The sequence below is a fragment of the Chiloscyllium punctatum genome, chromosome 28, assembly GCF_047496795.1.
Source record: "Chiloscyllium punctatum isolate Juve2018m chromosome 28, sChiPun1.3, whole genome shotgun sequence".
In the NCBI taxonomy this organism is placed as follows: Eukaryota; Metazoa; Chordata; class Chondrichthyes; order Orectolobiformes; family Hemiscylliidae; genus Chiloscyllium; species Chiloscyllium punctatum.
In genome coordinates, this window is record NC_092766.1 from 15,760,960 (window position 1) to 15,777,909 (window position 16,950).

General features: G+C 52.6%; 1 protein-coding gene across 2 annotated transcripts in view; it reads left to right on the forward strand.

The window, feature by feature from the left end:
• The window catches only part of hormad1 (HORMA domain containing 1), an 83,252-nt gene extending 67,947 nt beyond the window's left edge, over positions 1–15,305 (forward strand). For both annotated transcript variants that reach the window (XM_072549001.1, XM_072549002.1), the window contains 6 exons: positions 1,332–1,573; positions 3,232–3,310; positions 3,413–3,486; positions 7,324–7,407; positions 9,866–9,973; positions 13,072–15,305. In XM_072549001.1, coding sequence (XP_072405102.1) covers positions 1,332–1,573; positions 3,232–3,310; positions 3,413–3,486; positions 7,324–7,407; positions 9,866–9,973; positions 13,072–13,161 — 677 coding nt within the window. In that variant the 3' untranslated portion in view covers positions 13,162–15,305. The remainder of the gene's footprint in view (positions 1–1,331; positions 1,574–3,231; positions 3,311–3,412; positions 3,487–7,323; positions 7,408–9,865; positions 9,974–13,071) is intronic.
• The last annotated feature ends 1,645 nt before the right edge of the window (positions 15,306–16,950 follow it).

Consider the following 16,950-nt stretch of genomic DNA (forward strand, 5'->3'; position numbering starts at 1 on the left):
GCACGACGCGAGGGAGAGGTAAAGGTGGGGACAGAAGAGTCCATTCAGCCCCCTTTTGGCCTGTCCCACCATTCAGCCCATTGAGCCTGTTCCATCGTTCATGGCCGCCCCGTAGCCGAACTGCATGGACCCACCTTTCGGCTGTATTCCTTAATTCCCTGCGCTCAACAATGACGTGGAGGAGCCGATGCTGGACGGGGGTGGACAAAGCCAGAGGTCACGCGACACCAGGTTATAGTCCGACAGGTCGATTCGAAATTGCGAGCTTTCAGAAGACTGTTCCTTCCTCGGGTGAACTCACCTGACACAGGAGCAGCGCTCCGAAAGCTCGGAATTTCAAATAAAGCTGTCGGACTATAACCTGGTGTCCTGTCACTTCCAACAAAAAGGTTCCTCTCCCGGATTTAAAATTGACAACTGATCCAGCATCGACCACCTAGAATCCCTACGGTGTGGAAACAGGCGCTTCAGCCCAACAGGTCCACAACAGAGTAACCCACCCAGACCCATTCCCCTACCCTATATTTGCCCCTGACTAATGCACCTAACCTGCACATCCCTGGGCACTATGGGACAATTTAGCATGGCCAATCCACCCTAACCTGCATATCCCATAGTGCTCAGGGATGTGCAGGTTAGGGTGGATTGGCCATGCTAAATTGTCCCATAGTGCCCAGGGATGTGCAGGTTAGGGTGGATTGGCCGTGCTAAATTGTCCCATAGTGCCCCAGGGATGTGCAGGTTAGGGTGGATTGGCCATGCTAAATTGTCCCATAGTGCCCAGGGATGTGCAGGTTAGAGTGGATTGGCCATGCTAAATTGTCCCATAGTGCCCAGGGATGGGCAGGTTAGGGTGGATTGGCCATGTTAAATTGTCCCGTAGTGCCCAGGGATGTGCAGGTTAGGAACATTAGTCAGGGGTAAATATAGGGGAATGGGTCTGGTAGGGTTACTCTTTGGAGGGTTGGTCTGGACTTGTTGGGCCGAAGGGCCTGTTAACACACAGTAGAGATTATATCATTCTATAATTGACTCATTCAAATCAAGAGGAGGTTTCGATCAAGTGAGTAAGGCGAATCAGTTTCCATCGACTGAAAGAGACACAGGCTGAAGAGAGTCGGGGCTGGGGAAGGGAGGGGAGGGGAGGGGAGGGCAGGGCAGGGGAGGGGAGGGCAGGGGAGGGGAGGGCAGGGGAGGGCAGGGCAGGGGAGGGGAGGGCAGGGCAGGGCAGGGCAGGGGAGGGGAGGGCAGGGCAGGGCAGTGCAGGGGAGGGGAGGGGAGGGGAAGGTGGGACGATCGCTCACCCTCACCTGCTTGTGTTCCTTGTCCAGTGACTCCGCCAGACTACCAGCCTCCTGGCTTTAAGGAGGGCACCCTGGATAACATCATGTTCGAGGGGGAGCCCGTCTTCCTGAGCGTGGGTGAGGTGGTCACTCCCTTCCACGTCCTGCGGGTGAAGGTCACCACCGACAGCGATCGCATGGAGCAGCTTGACCGGGAGCTGCCGAAGGTGGAGGACAGCACCGCTGCCCGCACCGTGGAATCCGATCCAAATGAGCAAGTGGAAATTAATGTGAGGGGCTGTCCGGCTCTGTCGTTACCCTCCCCTCCGGGGAGTGAGGGGCGAGGGAAGGGGGTAGTGGGGAGCGATCCAGGCAAATAGCAGAGCAGCACTGAAGGAGGAGGCTGAATACACAGCTGGGAGAGAGGAACGGAAGAGAAGGATCATCAGTTCATTGGGACAGGAAGAGGCCATTTGGCCCCTAGACCCATGTGATAGGTGAAAGGGACCCCGTTAGAAGTGATAGTATGGAGCCAGCAGTGTCTGAGATGAGCTAATGTTCGTCATGTATTGTGTTCAATTCTGGTTCCCACATTGCAGGCAGGATGTGGAGGCTTTGGAGAGGGTGCTGAAGAGCTTTACCAGGATGCTGCCTGGATTAGAGGGCACCTGCTAGAAGGAAAGGCTGGAAAAATTCAGGTTGCTTTCTCTGGCCGGGGTGGGGGTGGCGGCGGGGGGGGGATGGGGAGTGTAGGGAGAGTCGATAGAAGTCTGTAAAATTATGCTTGGATAAGGTTGACAGAATACCTTTCCCAGAGCTGAAATGACTAATACCAGGGGCATGCATTTAAAGTGGGAGGGGGAAAGTTCCAAGGAGATGCAAGGGCCAGTTTTGTTTTTTACACAGAGAGTGACAGGTGTCTGGAAGGCGGTGCGAGGGGTGGTGGTGGGTGTAGGCACAATTGGAGCGATCAAGGGGTTTTTAGATCAGTACATAGATTGGCAAGGAATGTACGCACACAAGAGGGGTCGTTTAAGGGACTTTTGGATAAGCCCATCAATTTGCAAGAAATGGAGGGATATGGACCGAGGGAAGGCAGGAGGGATTAGTTTAATTTGAGTGGGAGTGAGTCCCCCATTCTCCCCTCACTCCCCGTGGGAGCGAGACCCCCCATTCTCCCCCCCCTCCCCACTCCCCATGGGAGCGAGACCCCCCATTCTCCCCCCCCTCCCCACTCCCCGTGGGAGCGAGACCCCCCATTCTCCCCCCCCTCCCCACTCCCTGTGGGAGTGAGACCCCCATTCTCCCCTCACTCCCCGTGGGAGTGAGTCCCCCATTCTCCCCCCCACTCCCCGTGGGAGTGAGTCCCCCATTCTCCCCCCCCCACTCCCCGAGGGAGCGAGTCCCCCATTCTCCCCCCCCACTCCCCGTGGGATCGAGACCCCCATTCTCCCCCCCACTCTCCGTGGGAGCGAGTCCCCCATTCTCCACCCCCCCCACCCCCACTCCCCGTGGGAGTGAGACCCCCATTCTCCCCTCACACCCCGTGGGAGTGAGTCCCCCATTCTCCCCCCACTCCCCGTGGGAGTGAGTCCCCCATTCTCCCCCCCACTCCCCGTGGGAACAAGTTCCCCCAGCGTCTCCCATCACCCTTGGGAGCATGTTCTCAAATCTGCCTACTTCCCATTGGAGCACCCGGAGGAATCCCTCACAGACACCTGGGGGGGCGTGGGGGGGGGACATCGTGCAAACCCCACACAGATGGTGACCCGAGGGTGGGATCGAACCCAGGTCCGTGGCGCCGTGGGGCAGCAGTGCTAACCACTGAGCCACCGTAATCGTTAATGTTTGATGTCGTGTTTTGAGGTTATTCAACCGCGCCGTGCACCTCGCTCGGATGTGGCCGTTCTCTCCATTTAACACCGTTCCTCTTCTGTCGCGATCACAGGACTGTTTGCCAGCGGAAAGCCCGACCACCTCCCCGGTGATTGTTCCCGCAAACGAGAACGCTGAAGCGCAAACCGCAGGTGCGTCCGCGTCCCTGAGCGAGCGGCGAGGTTCAATTGTATACGTCCCTCCCCACCCCCCTGTGCAGTGATTACTCCGACACTTTCTCGCTGTGTTTGCAGAGGCAAGGGACGAGCCCGAGGCTGAGGAGACGCTGGACAAGCCAAGCCCCGGGAATACCAGCCCTGCTTCGGCGGTAAGTGTCGTTCCTTCCGGACCCAAGGGGAGGAACACTCTCTTTGCCCTCCTGTTCCTGCTCTCCTACCTGCTCCTCTTCTCTGTGACCGCTGCTTGAGCATAGTTAGTGACACCACTGTCAGCTCCTCCGTCCTGGCTTCACGAAGCCCGGTGCAGTCGAAATGCCTCATGACACAGAATCAAGAGTCAGTGAGGCCCCGTCCCTTACTTTGCACCGCATCTGATGAGGGTCCCATGTGGAGTTTGCACATGCTCCCCGTCTCTGTGTGGGTTTGCAAGAGAACAGAATGGAATATCCTTTCCTGTCATGTGTAGTCAAGTACAGGAGGACATTGAAAGGTTTGCCCCTAATGGCGTCGTCTTAGCTACAAGTACCTCAGAGCAAATCCTGGATATAAAAGGGGAATACAAGAACCATTACGTACAGTGTCTAAGAAGTAACGTAGATGTGAGATAGTTAGAACATAGTTACAAGGACTGACGATGCGATGTAGTAAAGAATTTCAGATTTCTATTACATTGCAGCAGCTTAGCAAATGCGTGCTGTGATCACACACTGCTCCAAGCCTCCAGTCCACTCCGTCAGACACTCAGCTGCACCATGGGAAGATGCGCTGCTCCAGGACTCGCTTTTCCTATCTCGGATCTCCGGGACTCATGGCCAATCCACCCGAACCTGCACATCCCTGGGGCACTATGGGACAATTTAGCATGACCAATCCACCCTAACCTGCACATCCCTGGGCACTATGGGACAATTTAGCATGGCCAATCCACCCTAACCTGCACATCCCTGGGCACTATGGGACAATTTAGCATGGTCAATCCACCCTAACCTGCACATCCCTGGACACTATGGGACAATTTAGCATGGCCAATCCACCCTAACCTGTACATCCCTGGGCACTATAGGACAATTTAGCATGGCCAATCCACCCTAACCTGCACATCCCTGGGCACTATGGGACAATTTAGCATGGCCAATGCACCCTAACCTGCACATCCCTGGGGCACTATGGGACAATTTAGCATGGCCAATCCACCCTAACCTGCACATCCCTGGACACTATGGGACAATTTAGCATGGCCAATCCACCCTAACCTGTACATCCCTGGGCACTATAGGACAATTTAGCATGGCCAATCCACCCTAACCTGCACATCCCTGGGCACTATGCGACAATTTAGCATGGCCAATGCACCCTAACCTGCACATCCCTGGGGCACTATGGGACAATTTAGCATGGCCAATCCACCCTAACCTGCACATCCCTGGACACTACGGGACAATTTAGCATGGCCAATCCACCCTAACCTGTACATCCCTGGGCACTATGGGACAATTTAGCATGGCCAATCCACCCTAACCTGCACATCCCTGGACACTATGGGACAATTTAGCATGGCCAATCCACCCTAACCTGTACATCCCTGGGCACTATAGGACAATTTAGCATGGTCAATCCACCCTAACCTGCACATCCCTGGACACTATGGGACAATTTAGCATGGCCAATCCACCCTAACCTGCACATCCCTGGGCACTATGGGACAATTTAGCATGGCCAATCCACCCTAACCTGCACATCCCTGGGCACTATGGGACAATTTAGCATGGCCAATCCACCCTAACCTGCACATCCCTGGGCACTATGGGACAATTTAGCATGGCCAATCCACCCTAACCTGTACAACCCTGGACACTATGGGACAGTTTAGCATGGCCAATCCACCCTAACCTGTACAACCCTGGACACTATGGGACAGTTTAGCATGGCCATTCCACCCTCTCCTGCACATCTTTGGAAATCCACCCAGACACGGGGCGTGAGACGGTGTAAACACCACTCAGTCAGGCCTCCCCGGTGTAATTGAACTTTGGGATTGTACGACACTGGATATGGTTAACTAACAGGGAGACATATGTGATTGTATTGTTTAAACAAGTGCTTATATCACCACCCTTGCAAATCAGCAAACAAATAGATGGGAGTGTAACAGTCTGTGCTTCCCTGTTGCAAGAGTTGATAAGTAGCAGGTATAAAATATCGTGTTGTGCTAAGTTCTTGGATGGAGTTAATGTCATTGCCAATTCTTCTGTTTTTGTTTTGTAACTGTGGGGTAAGCGTGAAGCATGCTTTGGTTAAAGCCTCATAGTTAGACCAATCAAGTCACATCGAGTCGTACAGCACTGACCCAGACCCTTCGGTCCAACCTGTCCATCATCTCAAATTAAACTAGTCCTACACCTGCCCTGCTCCTGGCCCATATCCCTCCAAAATGTTCCTGTTCATGTAATTATCCGAACATTATAAATTGCCTGTAGTGTTAGGTAAGGGGTAAATGTAGGGGTATGGGTGGGTTGTGCTTCGGCGGTGCGGTGTGGACTTGTTGGGCCGAAGGGCCTGTTTCCACACTGTAAGTAATCTAATCTTTTATAACTGTCCCCCCGTCCTGCTCTTTTCACACTCTGTGTGAAAATTTTGCCCCTTACTCTTGAAATGCCCCCCCCATCCTTGGGAAACCACAACTCCCTGTTAACCCTCTTGACATCTCTCATTATTTTATAAACTTCAAATAACGTCGCCTCGCAACCTCCAATACTCCAGTGGAAGAAAAGTTCCAACCTTTCTTTATAACTCAAACCATCCAGTCCGGGCAACATCTCTTCTGAGCCCTCTCCAGTTTAACAATCTCCTTCCTATAACAGAGTGACCAGAAGTGGCCTCAGTGATATCCTGTACAACCTCAACATGACCTGCCAACCCCTCTCCTCAAAGGGCCTGAGCAGTGAAGGCTAGCGTGCTCAGTGTCTTTTTCACTCAAACCCTCCAGTCCTGGCAACATCCTGGTAATGATCTTCTCAACCCTCTCCTGTAACAGGCTGACTAGAACTGAACACATTCTCCAGACGAGGCCTCACCAATGTCCTGTACAACCCCAACATGACCTTCCAGCTCCTACACTCCAAGGCCTGCGCGATGAAGGCAAGCGTGCCAAACACCTTCTTAACCACCTCCCCCCCCCCCACTTCTATATGTGACACAAACTTCAAAGGATTATGTAACTGCACCCCTCGGTCCCTCTGTTCTACAACACTACCCAGAACTTTACCATTAATTGGATATCTGGAACACAATGCATTTAAATGAGATAAAAGTTCGGGTCTGGGCTGCTTCCTTGTTGGGGTGGAGGGTGGGTTTGGTCCGTTACAGTTAAGGGCACTCTTGTATTAATTGGGCCCGTACAAAAAGTTCATAGTTTATTGAAGCTGGAGTCACAGGTAGACAGGATGGTGCAGAAGCCGTTTGGCGTTCTTGTCCCTATTGGTCAGAGCGTTGCACACAGGAGACAGTGAGAACCGCAGATGCTGGAGTATCAGAGTCGAGAGTATGACGCTGGAAAAGCACAGAGCCAGTCAGGCAGCCTCTGAGGAGCAATGTTTCGATCGTCAGCTGTTTGTCGGGAAGTCGGTGACTTCATCTGAGTAAAAGTGTTGGGTGGTCACCTTGTGCCTGTACAGGACATTGGTTCGGCTACTTATGGAAAACTGCGTTCAGTTCTGCACAAAAGATGTTGTTGAACTTGAAACGGTTCAGGAAAGATGTTGCCAGGGTTGGACGGTTCAAACTGTAGGGAGAGCTGGGGCTATTCTACCTGGAATGTTACGCAAGAGCACGATCATCAGTTCGGAATCAGTTTTATGTATTGCTGCACACTTTGTGTAAATATTACGTGCAGTTTCTTTGACTTTGTACAACTTTCTCTCTCTCTCTCATTTGAGGTGATACTTTAAAAGAATTCAAAATGTCTCTGCTTTTGCCGGTGTTGGCAGATGGAGAATTTGGTGAACCAGACCTCGGATATGAAATTATCGGGGAGGAGAACCCGGAGCGGGAGGCTGTTCGAAATCAAGTCGGTGAGTGTCTGAAGGACCGTGCCTCAGAAGGTTTCCAAAACTCAGCTGCTGGGTGTTGGCATGATGGGTGATGCCAGCATTTGTTGCCCATCCTTGATCACGCCTTGAGAACGGGGTGGTGAGCCGTCCTCTTGAGGTACCGCGGTCTGAGTGAATAAGGCCATCCGTGACGCTGCTAAAGAGGGGGAGTTGTGTGTGTGTGTGTGTGTCAGAGAGAGTGTGTGTGAGAGAGTGAGTGTGTGAGTCTGTGTGTGTGAGAAAGTGTAAGAGAGAGTGAGAGAGTGTGTGTGTTGTGTGTGTGTGCTGCATGGGTAAGTGTGTGTGTGAGAGAAAGTGAGTAAGTGTGTGTATAAGCGACAGACTGAGAGAGTATGTGTGTGTGTGAGAGAGAGAGTGTATGTGCATGTGAGAGTGTGTATGAGACAGTGTGTGCACGCGTGCGTGTGTGTGAGAGAGAGTATGTATGTGTGTGTGTGTTGTGTGTGTAAGAGAGAGAGTGTGTGAGAGTGTGTGTGTGTGTTTGCACGTGAGTATGTGTATGAGAGAAAGTGTGAGTGAGTGTATGTGTGTGTAAGAGAGAGACTGAGTGTGAGAGAATGTGTGTATCTGTGAGAGTGTGAGAGAGAGTGCACTTGTGTGTGTGAGAGAGAGTGTGTGAGAGAGATTGAGTGAGTTTGTGTCTGTGTGTTGGTCAGTGTGTGTGAGAGTGTGTTTGTGAGAATGTGTGTGAGAGAGAGAGTGAGTTTGTGTGTGAGTGAGTGTGTGTGTGTGTGTATGAGAGAGGGTGGGGGCTCAGAGGGGAACTTGCAGAGGGTAGTGATTCTGTATGCCTGCTGCTATTGAGTTCACAGATGGTAGCGATTGTGGCTTTGGAAGGTGCTGTCAGAGGACCCTTGGTGAGTTACACAGTCATACAGCATGAAACAGACCCTTCGGCCCAACCTATCCATGCCGACCACATATCCTAAATTAATCCTGTCCCATTTGTCAATACTTGGCCCATATTCCCTCCAAACCTCTTCCTATCCATGTCCCCATCCAGACGCCTTTTCAATGTTGTCATTGTACCAGCCTCCACCACTTCCTCTGGCAGCTCATTCCATACACGTACCACCCTCTGTGTGAAAAAGTTGTCCCTCAGGTCCCTTTCCCCTCTCACCCTAAACCTATGCCCTCTAGTTCTGGACTCCCCCACCCCAGGGGAAAAGACCTTGTCTATTTACCCTATCCATGCCCCTCATAATTTTGTAAACCTCTATAAAGTCACCCCTCAGCCTCCGACGCTCCAGGGAAAACAGCCCCAGCCTATTCAGCCTCTCCCTGTAGCTCAAACCCTGGCAAGATCTTTTCTGCACCATTTCAAGTTTCATAACATCCCTCCTGCAGCCCGGAGACCAGAATTGTACACAGTATTCCAAATGCGGCTAAACCAATAGGAGTCATCTCAACTCGAAATGCTAGCTTCCTTTCTCTCCAGTTCTGTGATCTCCAGCACTTTATGTTTTCTGTGACCTAACCAATGTCTTGTACAGCTGCAACATGTGCAGGTTTGGGTGGATTGGCCATGCTACATTGTCCCGTAGTGCTCAGGGATGTGCAGGTTAGGGTGGATTGGCCATGCTACATTGCCCCATAGTGCCCAGGAATGTGCAGGTTAGGGTGGACTGGCCATGCTAAATTGTCCTGTAGTGCCCAGGGATGTGCAGGTTAGGGTGGATTGGCCATGCTACATTGCCCCATAGTGCCCAGGGATGTGCAGGTTAGGGTGGATTTGCCATGCTAAATTGTCCCATAGTGCCCAGGGATGTGCAGGTTCGGGTGGATTGGCCATGCTAAATTGTCCTGTAGTGCCCAGGGATGTGCAGGTTAGGGTGGTTTGGCCATGCTAAATTGTCCCATAGTGTCCAGGGATGTGCAGGTTAGGGTGGATTAGCCATGCGAAATTGTCCCGTAGTGTCCAGGGATGTGCAGGTTAGGGTGGATTGGCCATGCTAAATTGTCCCGTAGTGCCCTGGGATGTGCAGTTTAGGGTGGATTGGCCATGCTAAATTGTCCCGTAGTGCCCAGGGATGTGCAGTTTAGGGTGGATTGGCCATGCTAAATTGTCCCATAGTGCCCAGGGATGTGCAGGTTAGGGTGGATTGGCCATGCTAAATTGTCCCATAGTGCCCCAGGGATGTGCAGGTTAGAGTGGATTGGCCGTGCTAAATTGTCCCATAGTGCCCCAGGGATGTGCAGGTTAGGGTGGATTGGCCATGCTAAATTGTCCCGTAGTGCCCAGGGATGTGCAGGTTAGGGTGGATTAGTGAGGGGTAAAGATTTTGTCAGAGAAATGATCTGGGTGGGTTACTTTTCGGAGGGTCGGTGTGGACCTGTAGTGCCGAAGGGCCTTTTTCCACACCGTAGGGATTGTATGGTTCTCCGACCGTTTCCGCGGTAACCCGCTTTTCTGATTCAGTTGAAGGAGAGTGCAGCCCTGGCGGGTAGCGAAGACAAGAACCGGTGCGAGGGGTCCCAGAGAAAGGCGGCTGGCAAGAAGAGAAGCTGCTCAGAACCCGATAAACCGGTGAGTTTGTTTTTTAAATTATTTTTTATTGACAGGATGAGGGGTTTGCTGACTCAGCCAGCAGTTATTGCCCCGGAGTCAGCCATGTTGTTGTGGGTCGAGAGTCACATGAGGATGGCAGATTCCTTCCTCCAAAGGGGTTGTTGGTGAAGCACATGGGCTTTTCTGACAATTGCTATTCGAGTCTGACTTCCAGGCTTGAGTGAGTTCAGATTACGCTGTGTGCCGCAGTGGGATTTGAACCTGGCTCCCCAGGACAGCGACAGCCGAGTGATAACCCCGCTGGGCCGTTGCCTGCCTGGAGGAGCTGCTTTGTTCGCATGGGGCTTCAGGGAGCTGCTCTCTGGCTCTGACTGGACCTGCTTCCAGTGGCATGGGAACGTCGATTATCCGGATTATCTGAACGTGATCGCAAGGCCCCGATGCTCAACTGGACTGTGTTATCCGGCATTCGATGATCCGAACCTTTGATTATCCGAAGATTCGATGATCCGAACATTCAATGATCTGAACATTCGATGTTCCGAATCTTCGATGATCCGAACCTTCGATTATCTGAACATTCGATGATCTGAACATTCAATGCTCCGAACATTCGATGATCCGAACAATCGATTATCCGAACAATCGATTATCCGAACAATCGATGATCCGAACATTCAATGATCTGAAGATTCGATGATCCGAACCTTCAATGATCCGAACTTTCGATGATCCGAACCTTCGATGATCCGAACCTTCGATGATCCGAACCTTCGATGATCCGAACCTTCGATGATCCGAAGATTCGATGATCCGAACCTTCGATGATCCGAACCTTCGATTATCCGAACAGTCAATGATCTGGACAAAATATACCCGTGTTTGTGTCGTTCGGACAATTGAGGTTCCTCTGTGAGGTCCCCCAGCCTCACCCGTGATCTCCTGCTCCGTTTCACTCCCTCCTATTGGAATTCCGGCTCCGACTCGCCTCTCAGGAGAAGGAGACAGCAGCGGCGACCCCGTTGGTCCCGCCCTGGATTGTGCAGCCTTTCCTGTTTTCTTTTTCTTGGTGGAAAGGGGGAGTGCTGCTTGCGGTCACCGGGTGAGTGGGGGGAGTTGGTGCCACCTGGCGAAAGGGTGCTTCCATCCCAGGCTTCTATCGGGTCCGTTTCCTTCCGGCGTGCGGAACGCGGCCCGCATCCCTCGGCCTGCCCTGACCACCCACACAGACCCCCCACCACTGTCCCCTCCAGGAGCTGCTCGTCGCTGGCTTCCCAGGGGCCAGGGCCACAGCGGTGGGTTTGAATCTGCAGCCGCAGCCTCTTCTACCTCCCTCCCCACCACTCCCCCCCCCCCCCCCCCCCCCCCCCTTCCCTGCACATCCCTGGGGCACTACGGGACAATTTAGCATGGCCAATCCACCCTAACCTGCACATCCCTGGGCACTACGGGACAATTTAGCATGGGCCAATCCACCCTAACCTGCACATCCCTGGGCACTATGGGACAATTTAGCATGGCCAATCCACCCTAACCTGCACATCCCTGGGGCACTATGGGACAATTTAGCATGGGCCAATCCACCCTAACCTGCACATCCCTGGGCACTATGGGACAATTTAGCATGGCCAATCCACCCTAACCTGCACATCCCTGGACACTATGGGACAATTTAGCATGGCCAATCCACCCTAACCTGTACATCCCTGGGCACTATGGGACAATTTAGCATGGCCAATCCACCCTAACCTGTACATCCCTGGGCACTATGGGACAATTTAGCATGGCCAATCCACCCTAACCTGCACATCCCTGGGCACTATGGGACAATTTTGCATGGCCAATCCACCCTAACCTGCACATCCCTGGGCACTATGGGACAATTTAGCATGGCCAATCCACCCTAACCTGCACATCCCTGGGGCACTATGGGACAATTTAGCATGGCCAATCCACCCTAACCTGCACATCCCTGGACACTATGGGACAATTTAGCATGGCCAATCCACCCTAACCTGCACATCCCTGGATACTACGGGACAATTTAGCATGGCCAATCCACCCTAACCTGCACATCCCTGGGCACTATGGGACAATTTAGCATGACCAATCCACCCTAACCTGCACATCCCTGGACACTATGGGACAATTTAGCATGACCAATCCACCCTAACCTGCACATCCCTGGGCACTACGGGACAATTTCCCATGGCCAATCCACCCTAACCTGCACATCCCTGGGCACTATGGGACAATTTAGCATGGCCAATCCACCCTAACCTGCACATCCCTGGGCACTACGGGACAATTTCCCATGGCCAATCCACCCTAACCTGCACATCCCTGGGCACTATGGGACAATTTAGCAAGGCCAATCCACCCTAACCTGCACACCCCTGGACACTACGGGACAATTTAGCATGGCCAATCCACCCTAACCTGCACATCCCTGGGGCACTATGGGACAATTTAGCATGGCCAATCCACCCTAACCTGCACATCCCTGGGCACTATGGGACAATTTAGCATGGCCAATCCACCCTAACCTGCACATCCCTGGGGCACTACGGGACAATTTAGCATGGCCAATCCACCCTAACCTGCACATCCCTGGGCACTATGGGACAATTTAGCATGGCCAATCCACCCTAACCTGCACATCCCTGGGGCACTACGGGACAATTTAGCATGGCCAATCCACCCTAACCTGCACATCCCTGGGCACTATGGGACAATTTAGCATGGCCAATCCACCCTAACCTGCACATCCCTGGGCACTATGGGACAATTTAGCATGGCCAATCCACCCTAACCTGCACACCCTTGGACTGTGGGAGGAAACCGGAGTATCCGGAGGACACCCACGCAGATACAGGGAGGGGAGAATGTGCAAACCCCACACAGACAGTCGAGCTAAGGCTGGGATCGAACCTGGTTCCCTGGCGCCGTGAGGCAGCGGTGCTAACCACGGAGCCCCCGCAGATGATCGTATCCTGGGGGAGTTGGTAAGGCCCCCGTTCTGATCCGCACCCCGTCGATGTAGGTTGGGGGTTGTGGGGGCAGCGCCTCGAATCCTCTCTAACGCTCCTCCGTTTCCCCCCCCCCTCCCCCACTAGGTTTTCCAGTTTGAGGTCCCTTGCAGCCAGGACGAAGTCTCCACCCGGAAACGCAAGAAGTTCAGCGAGCCAAAGGAGCGATTCCGTTGAGGGCGATGAGTCTCAGGCCTGTGCGGTGACCAGGCTTTGGTGCATCCCCTCGCCGCTCACCACCCGTCTTTCAGCACGGTTTCTCCTTTTCTGAGCCCGACAAACAGAAGCCCCTTTTGAGAGATTTCGTCTTCTCTGGTCCTGGAGCTCCCTCCCTGAGATCATACGGACATTCGGGTCCTGGAAGTGGGCAACCCCCCGCCCACGCCAGACCCTGATGCCCAGTGTCCTGGAGGGCCCCCTCACGAGGCGCTGCCTGAGCCCAGACTTTTCGGAGGTCGTCCAGCCGCTTCCCCTCCCTGCTGACCCTGTTCACATCCATCGTGGGAAAGGTCACCATCTTCCCACCTTTGTCCTTTCATTATTTTCCAGTAGAATTGAGTGCCACGGGACAGACCCATTGTCATATGGTGAACTTGACGGGAATGATGGCACAGAATGTTGGACACTGACACACACACACACTCTCACACACACTCTCACACACACTCGCTCTCACACAGACACACACACACACACACAGATACACACACAGACATACACACAAAAATATACACTCACACACACACACTAACACTGACACACACACACCCACTCACACACACTCGCTCTCACACAGACACACACACACACACACACAGATACACACACAGACATACACACAAAAACATACACTCACACATACACACTAACACTGACAAACACACAGACACACACACACACCCACCCACTCTCACTCTCACACAGACACACACACACACAAACACGCACAGACACACACAAAAACACACACACACACTCACAGACATACTCACACTCATACAAACCCACACACAAACACACACATTCACACTGACACACACTCACATATACACACACTCACACTCACTCACACAGACACACACACACTCACACTGTGGTATGTGTGTGGGGTGTGTGTGTGTATGTGTGTGTGGTGTGTGTGTGTGTTACGTGTGTGGGTGAGAGTGTGTGTGTGAGAGTGTGTGTGTGATGCGTGTGTGTCTGGTGTGTGTGGGGTGTGTGTGTGTGTGGTGTGTGTGTGGTGTGTGTGTGAGTGTGTGTGTGGTGTGTGTGGTGCATGTGTGAGAGTGTGTGTGTGAGTGTGTATGTATATGTGTGTGAGAGCATGTGAGAGTGTGTGTTTACGTGTGTGTATACATGTGTGAAAGAATGTGTTTGAGAGTGTGTGTGTTACGTGTGTGGGTGTGAGTGTGTGCGAGAGTGTGTGTGGTGTGTGTGTGTGAGTGTGTGGGGTGTGTGTGTGTGAGAATGTGTGTGTGTGGTGTGTGTGTGTGAGAGAGTGTGTGTGGTGCGTGTGTGAGTGTGTATGTACATGTGTGTGAGAGCATGTGAGAGTGTGTTTACGTGTGTGTATACATGTGTGAGAGAATGTGTTTGAGAGTGTGTGTGTGTTACGTGTGTGGGTGTGAGTGTGTGCGAGAGTGTGTGTGGTGTGTGTGTGTGAGTGTGTGGGGTGTGTGTGTGGTGTGTGTGTGAGAGAGTGTGTGTGGTGTGTGTGTGTGAGAGAGTGTGTGTGGTGCGTGTGTGAGTGTGTAGGTACATGTGTTTGAGTGTGTTTACGTGTGTGTACATGTGTGAGAGAATGTGTTTGAGAGTGTGTGTGTGTTACGTGTGTGGGTGTGAGTGTGTGTGTGAGTGTGGGTGTGTGTATGTGGTGCGTGTGTGTGGGGTGTGTGTGAGTGTGTATGTGGTGCGTGTGTGTGGGGTGTGTGTGTTGTGTGTGGGGTGTGTGTGTGTATGTGTGTGTCTGGTGTGTGTGTGCGAGAGTGTGTGTGTGGTGTGTGTGTGTGAGAGTGTGTGGGGTGCGTGCGTGTGTGTGAGAATGTGTGTGTGTGAGAGAGTGTGTGGGGTGTGTGTGTGAGAGAGAGTGTCTGTGATGTGTGTGTGAGTGTGTATGGGGTGTGTGTGTGAGAGAGTGTGTGGTGTGTGTGTGTGAGAGTGTGTGGGGTGTGTGGTGTGTGTGTGGTGCATGTGTGAGAGTGTGTGTACATGTGTGAGAGCATGTGAGAGTGTGTGTTTATGTGTGTGTGTACATGTGTGAAAGAATGTGTTTGAGAGTGTGTGTGTGTTACGTGTGTGAGAGTGTGTGTGTGGGTGGTGTGTGTGGGGTGTGTGTATGTGGTGTGTGTGTGGTGCGTGTGTGTGTGGTGTGTGTGAGACAGTGTGTGGGGTGAGTGTGTGTGGTGTGTGTGGGGGGTATGTGTGTGTGTGAGAGTGTGTGTGTGGTGTGTGTGTGAGAGGGTGTGTGTGTGAGAGAGTGTGTGCGGTGCGTGTGTGTGGTGTGTGTGTGTGGTGCGTGTGTGTGTCTGGTGTGTGTGTGGTGTGTGGGGTGTGTGTGTGTGTGTGTGGTGTGTGTGTGAGAGTGTGTGTTTTGTGTGTGTGTGTGAGAGTGTGTGAGAGAGAGAGTGTGTGTGGTGTGAGTGTGGTGCATGTGTGAGAGTGTGTGTGTACTGTGTGTGAGAGCGTGTGTTTAAGTGTGTGTGTACATGTGTGAGAGAATGTGTTCGAGAGTGTCTGTGTGTGTTACGTGTGTGGGTGTGAGTGTGTGTGTGTGAGAGTGTGTGTGTGATGCGTGTGGTGTGTGTGTATGGTGTGTGTTGTGTGGTGTGGGTGTGTGTGTGTGTGTGATGTGTGTGGTGTGTGTATGTGTGTGTGGTGTGTGTGTGAGAGTGTGTGTGTGTGTGGTGTGTGTGTGTGGTGCGTGTGTGAAAGTGTATATGTACATGTGTGTGAGAGTGTGTGTTTACGTGTGTTGGTGTGAGTGTGTGAGAGTGTGTGTGTGGTGCGTGTGTGTTACATGTGTGGGTGTGAGTGTGTGTGTGAGAGTGTGTGTGTGTCTGGTGTGTGTCTGGTGTGTGTGGTGTGTGTGTGTGTGGGGTGTGTGTGGTGTGTGTGGGGTGTGTGTGTGTGGTGTGTGTGTGAGAGAGTGTGTGTGGTGTGTGTGTGGGGTGTGTGTGTGAGAATGTGTGGTGTGTGTGAGAGAGTGTGTGTGTGGTGTGTGTGTGTGAGAGAGTGTGTGTGGTGCGTGTGTGAGTGTGTATGTACATGTGTGTGAGAGCATGTGAGAGTGTGTTTACGTGTGTATACATGTGTGAGAGAATGTGTTTGAGAGTGTGTGTGTGTTACGTGTGTGGGTGTGAGTGTGTGTGTGTGTGTGTGTGATGCGTGTGAGTGTGGTGTGTGTGGTGCGTGTGTGTGGGGTGTGTGTGTGAGAGAATGTGTGTGGGGTGTGTGTGAGAGAGTGTGTGTGTGTGGGGTGTGTGTGTGTGAGAGTGTGTGGGGTGTGTGTGTGTGAGAGTGTGTGTGAGTGTGTGTGTGTGTGAGAGTGTGTGTGTGGTGTGTGTGTGTGAGAGTGTGTGGGGTGTGTGTGAGTGTGTGTGAGTGTGTGTGGGGTGTGTGTGTGGCAAGTGTGTGTGGTGTGTATGTATGGTGTGTGGGGTGTGTGTGTGTGATGCGTGTGTCTGGTGTGTGGTGCGTGTGTGGGATGTGTGTGTGTGGGGTGTGTGTGGTGTGTGTGTGTGAGAGAGTGTGAGTGGTGTGTGTGTGTGAGAGAGTGTGTGGGGTGTGTGTGTGGGGTGTGTGTGAGTGTGTGTGTGGGGTATGTGTGTGAGAGAGTGTGTGTGTGGTGCGTGTGTGAGAGTGTGTGTACATGTGTGTGAGAGTGTGTGTTTACATGTGTGTGTACATGTGTGAGAGAATGTGTTTGAGAGTGTGTGTGGGTGTGAGTGTGAGAGTGTGTGTGTGTGA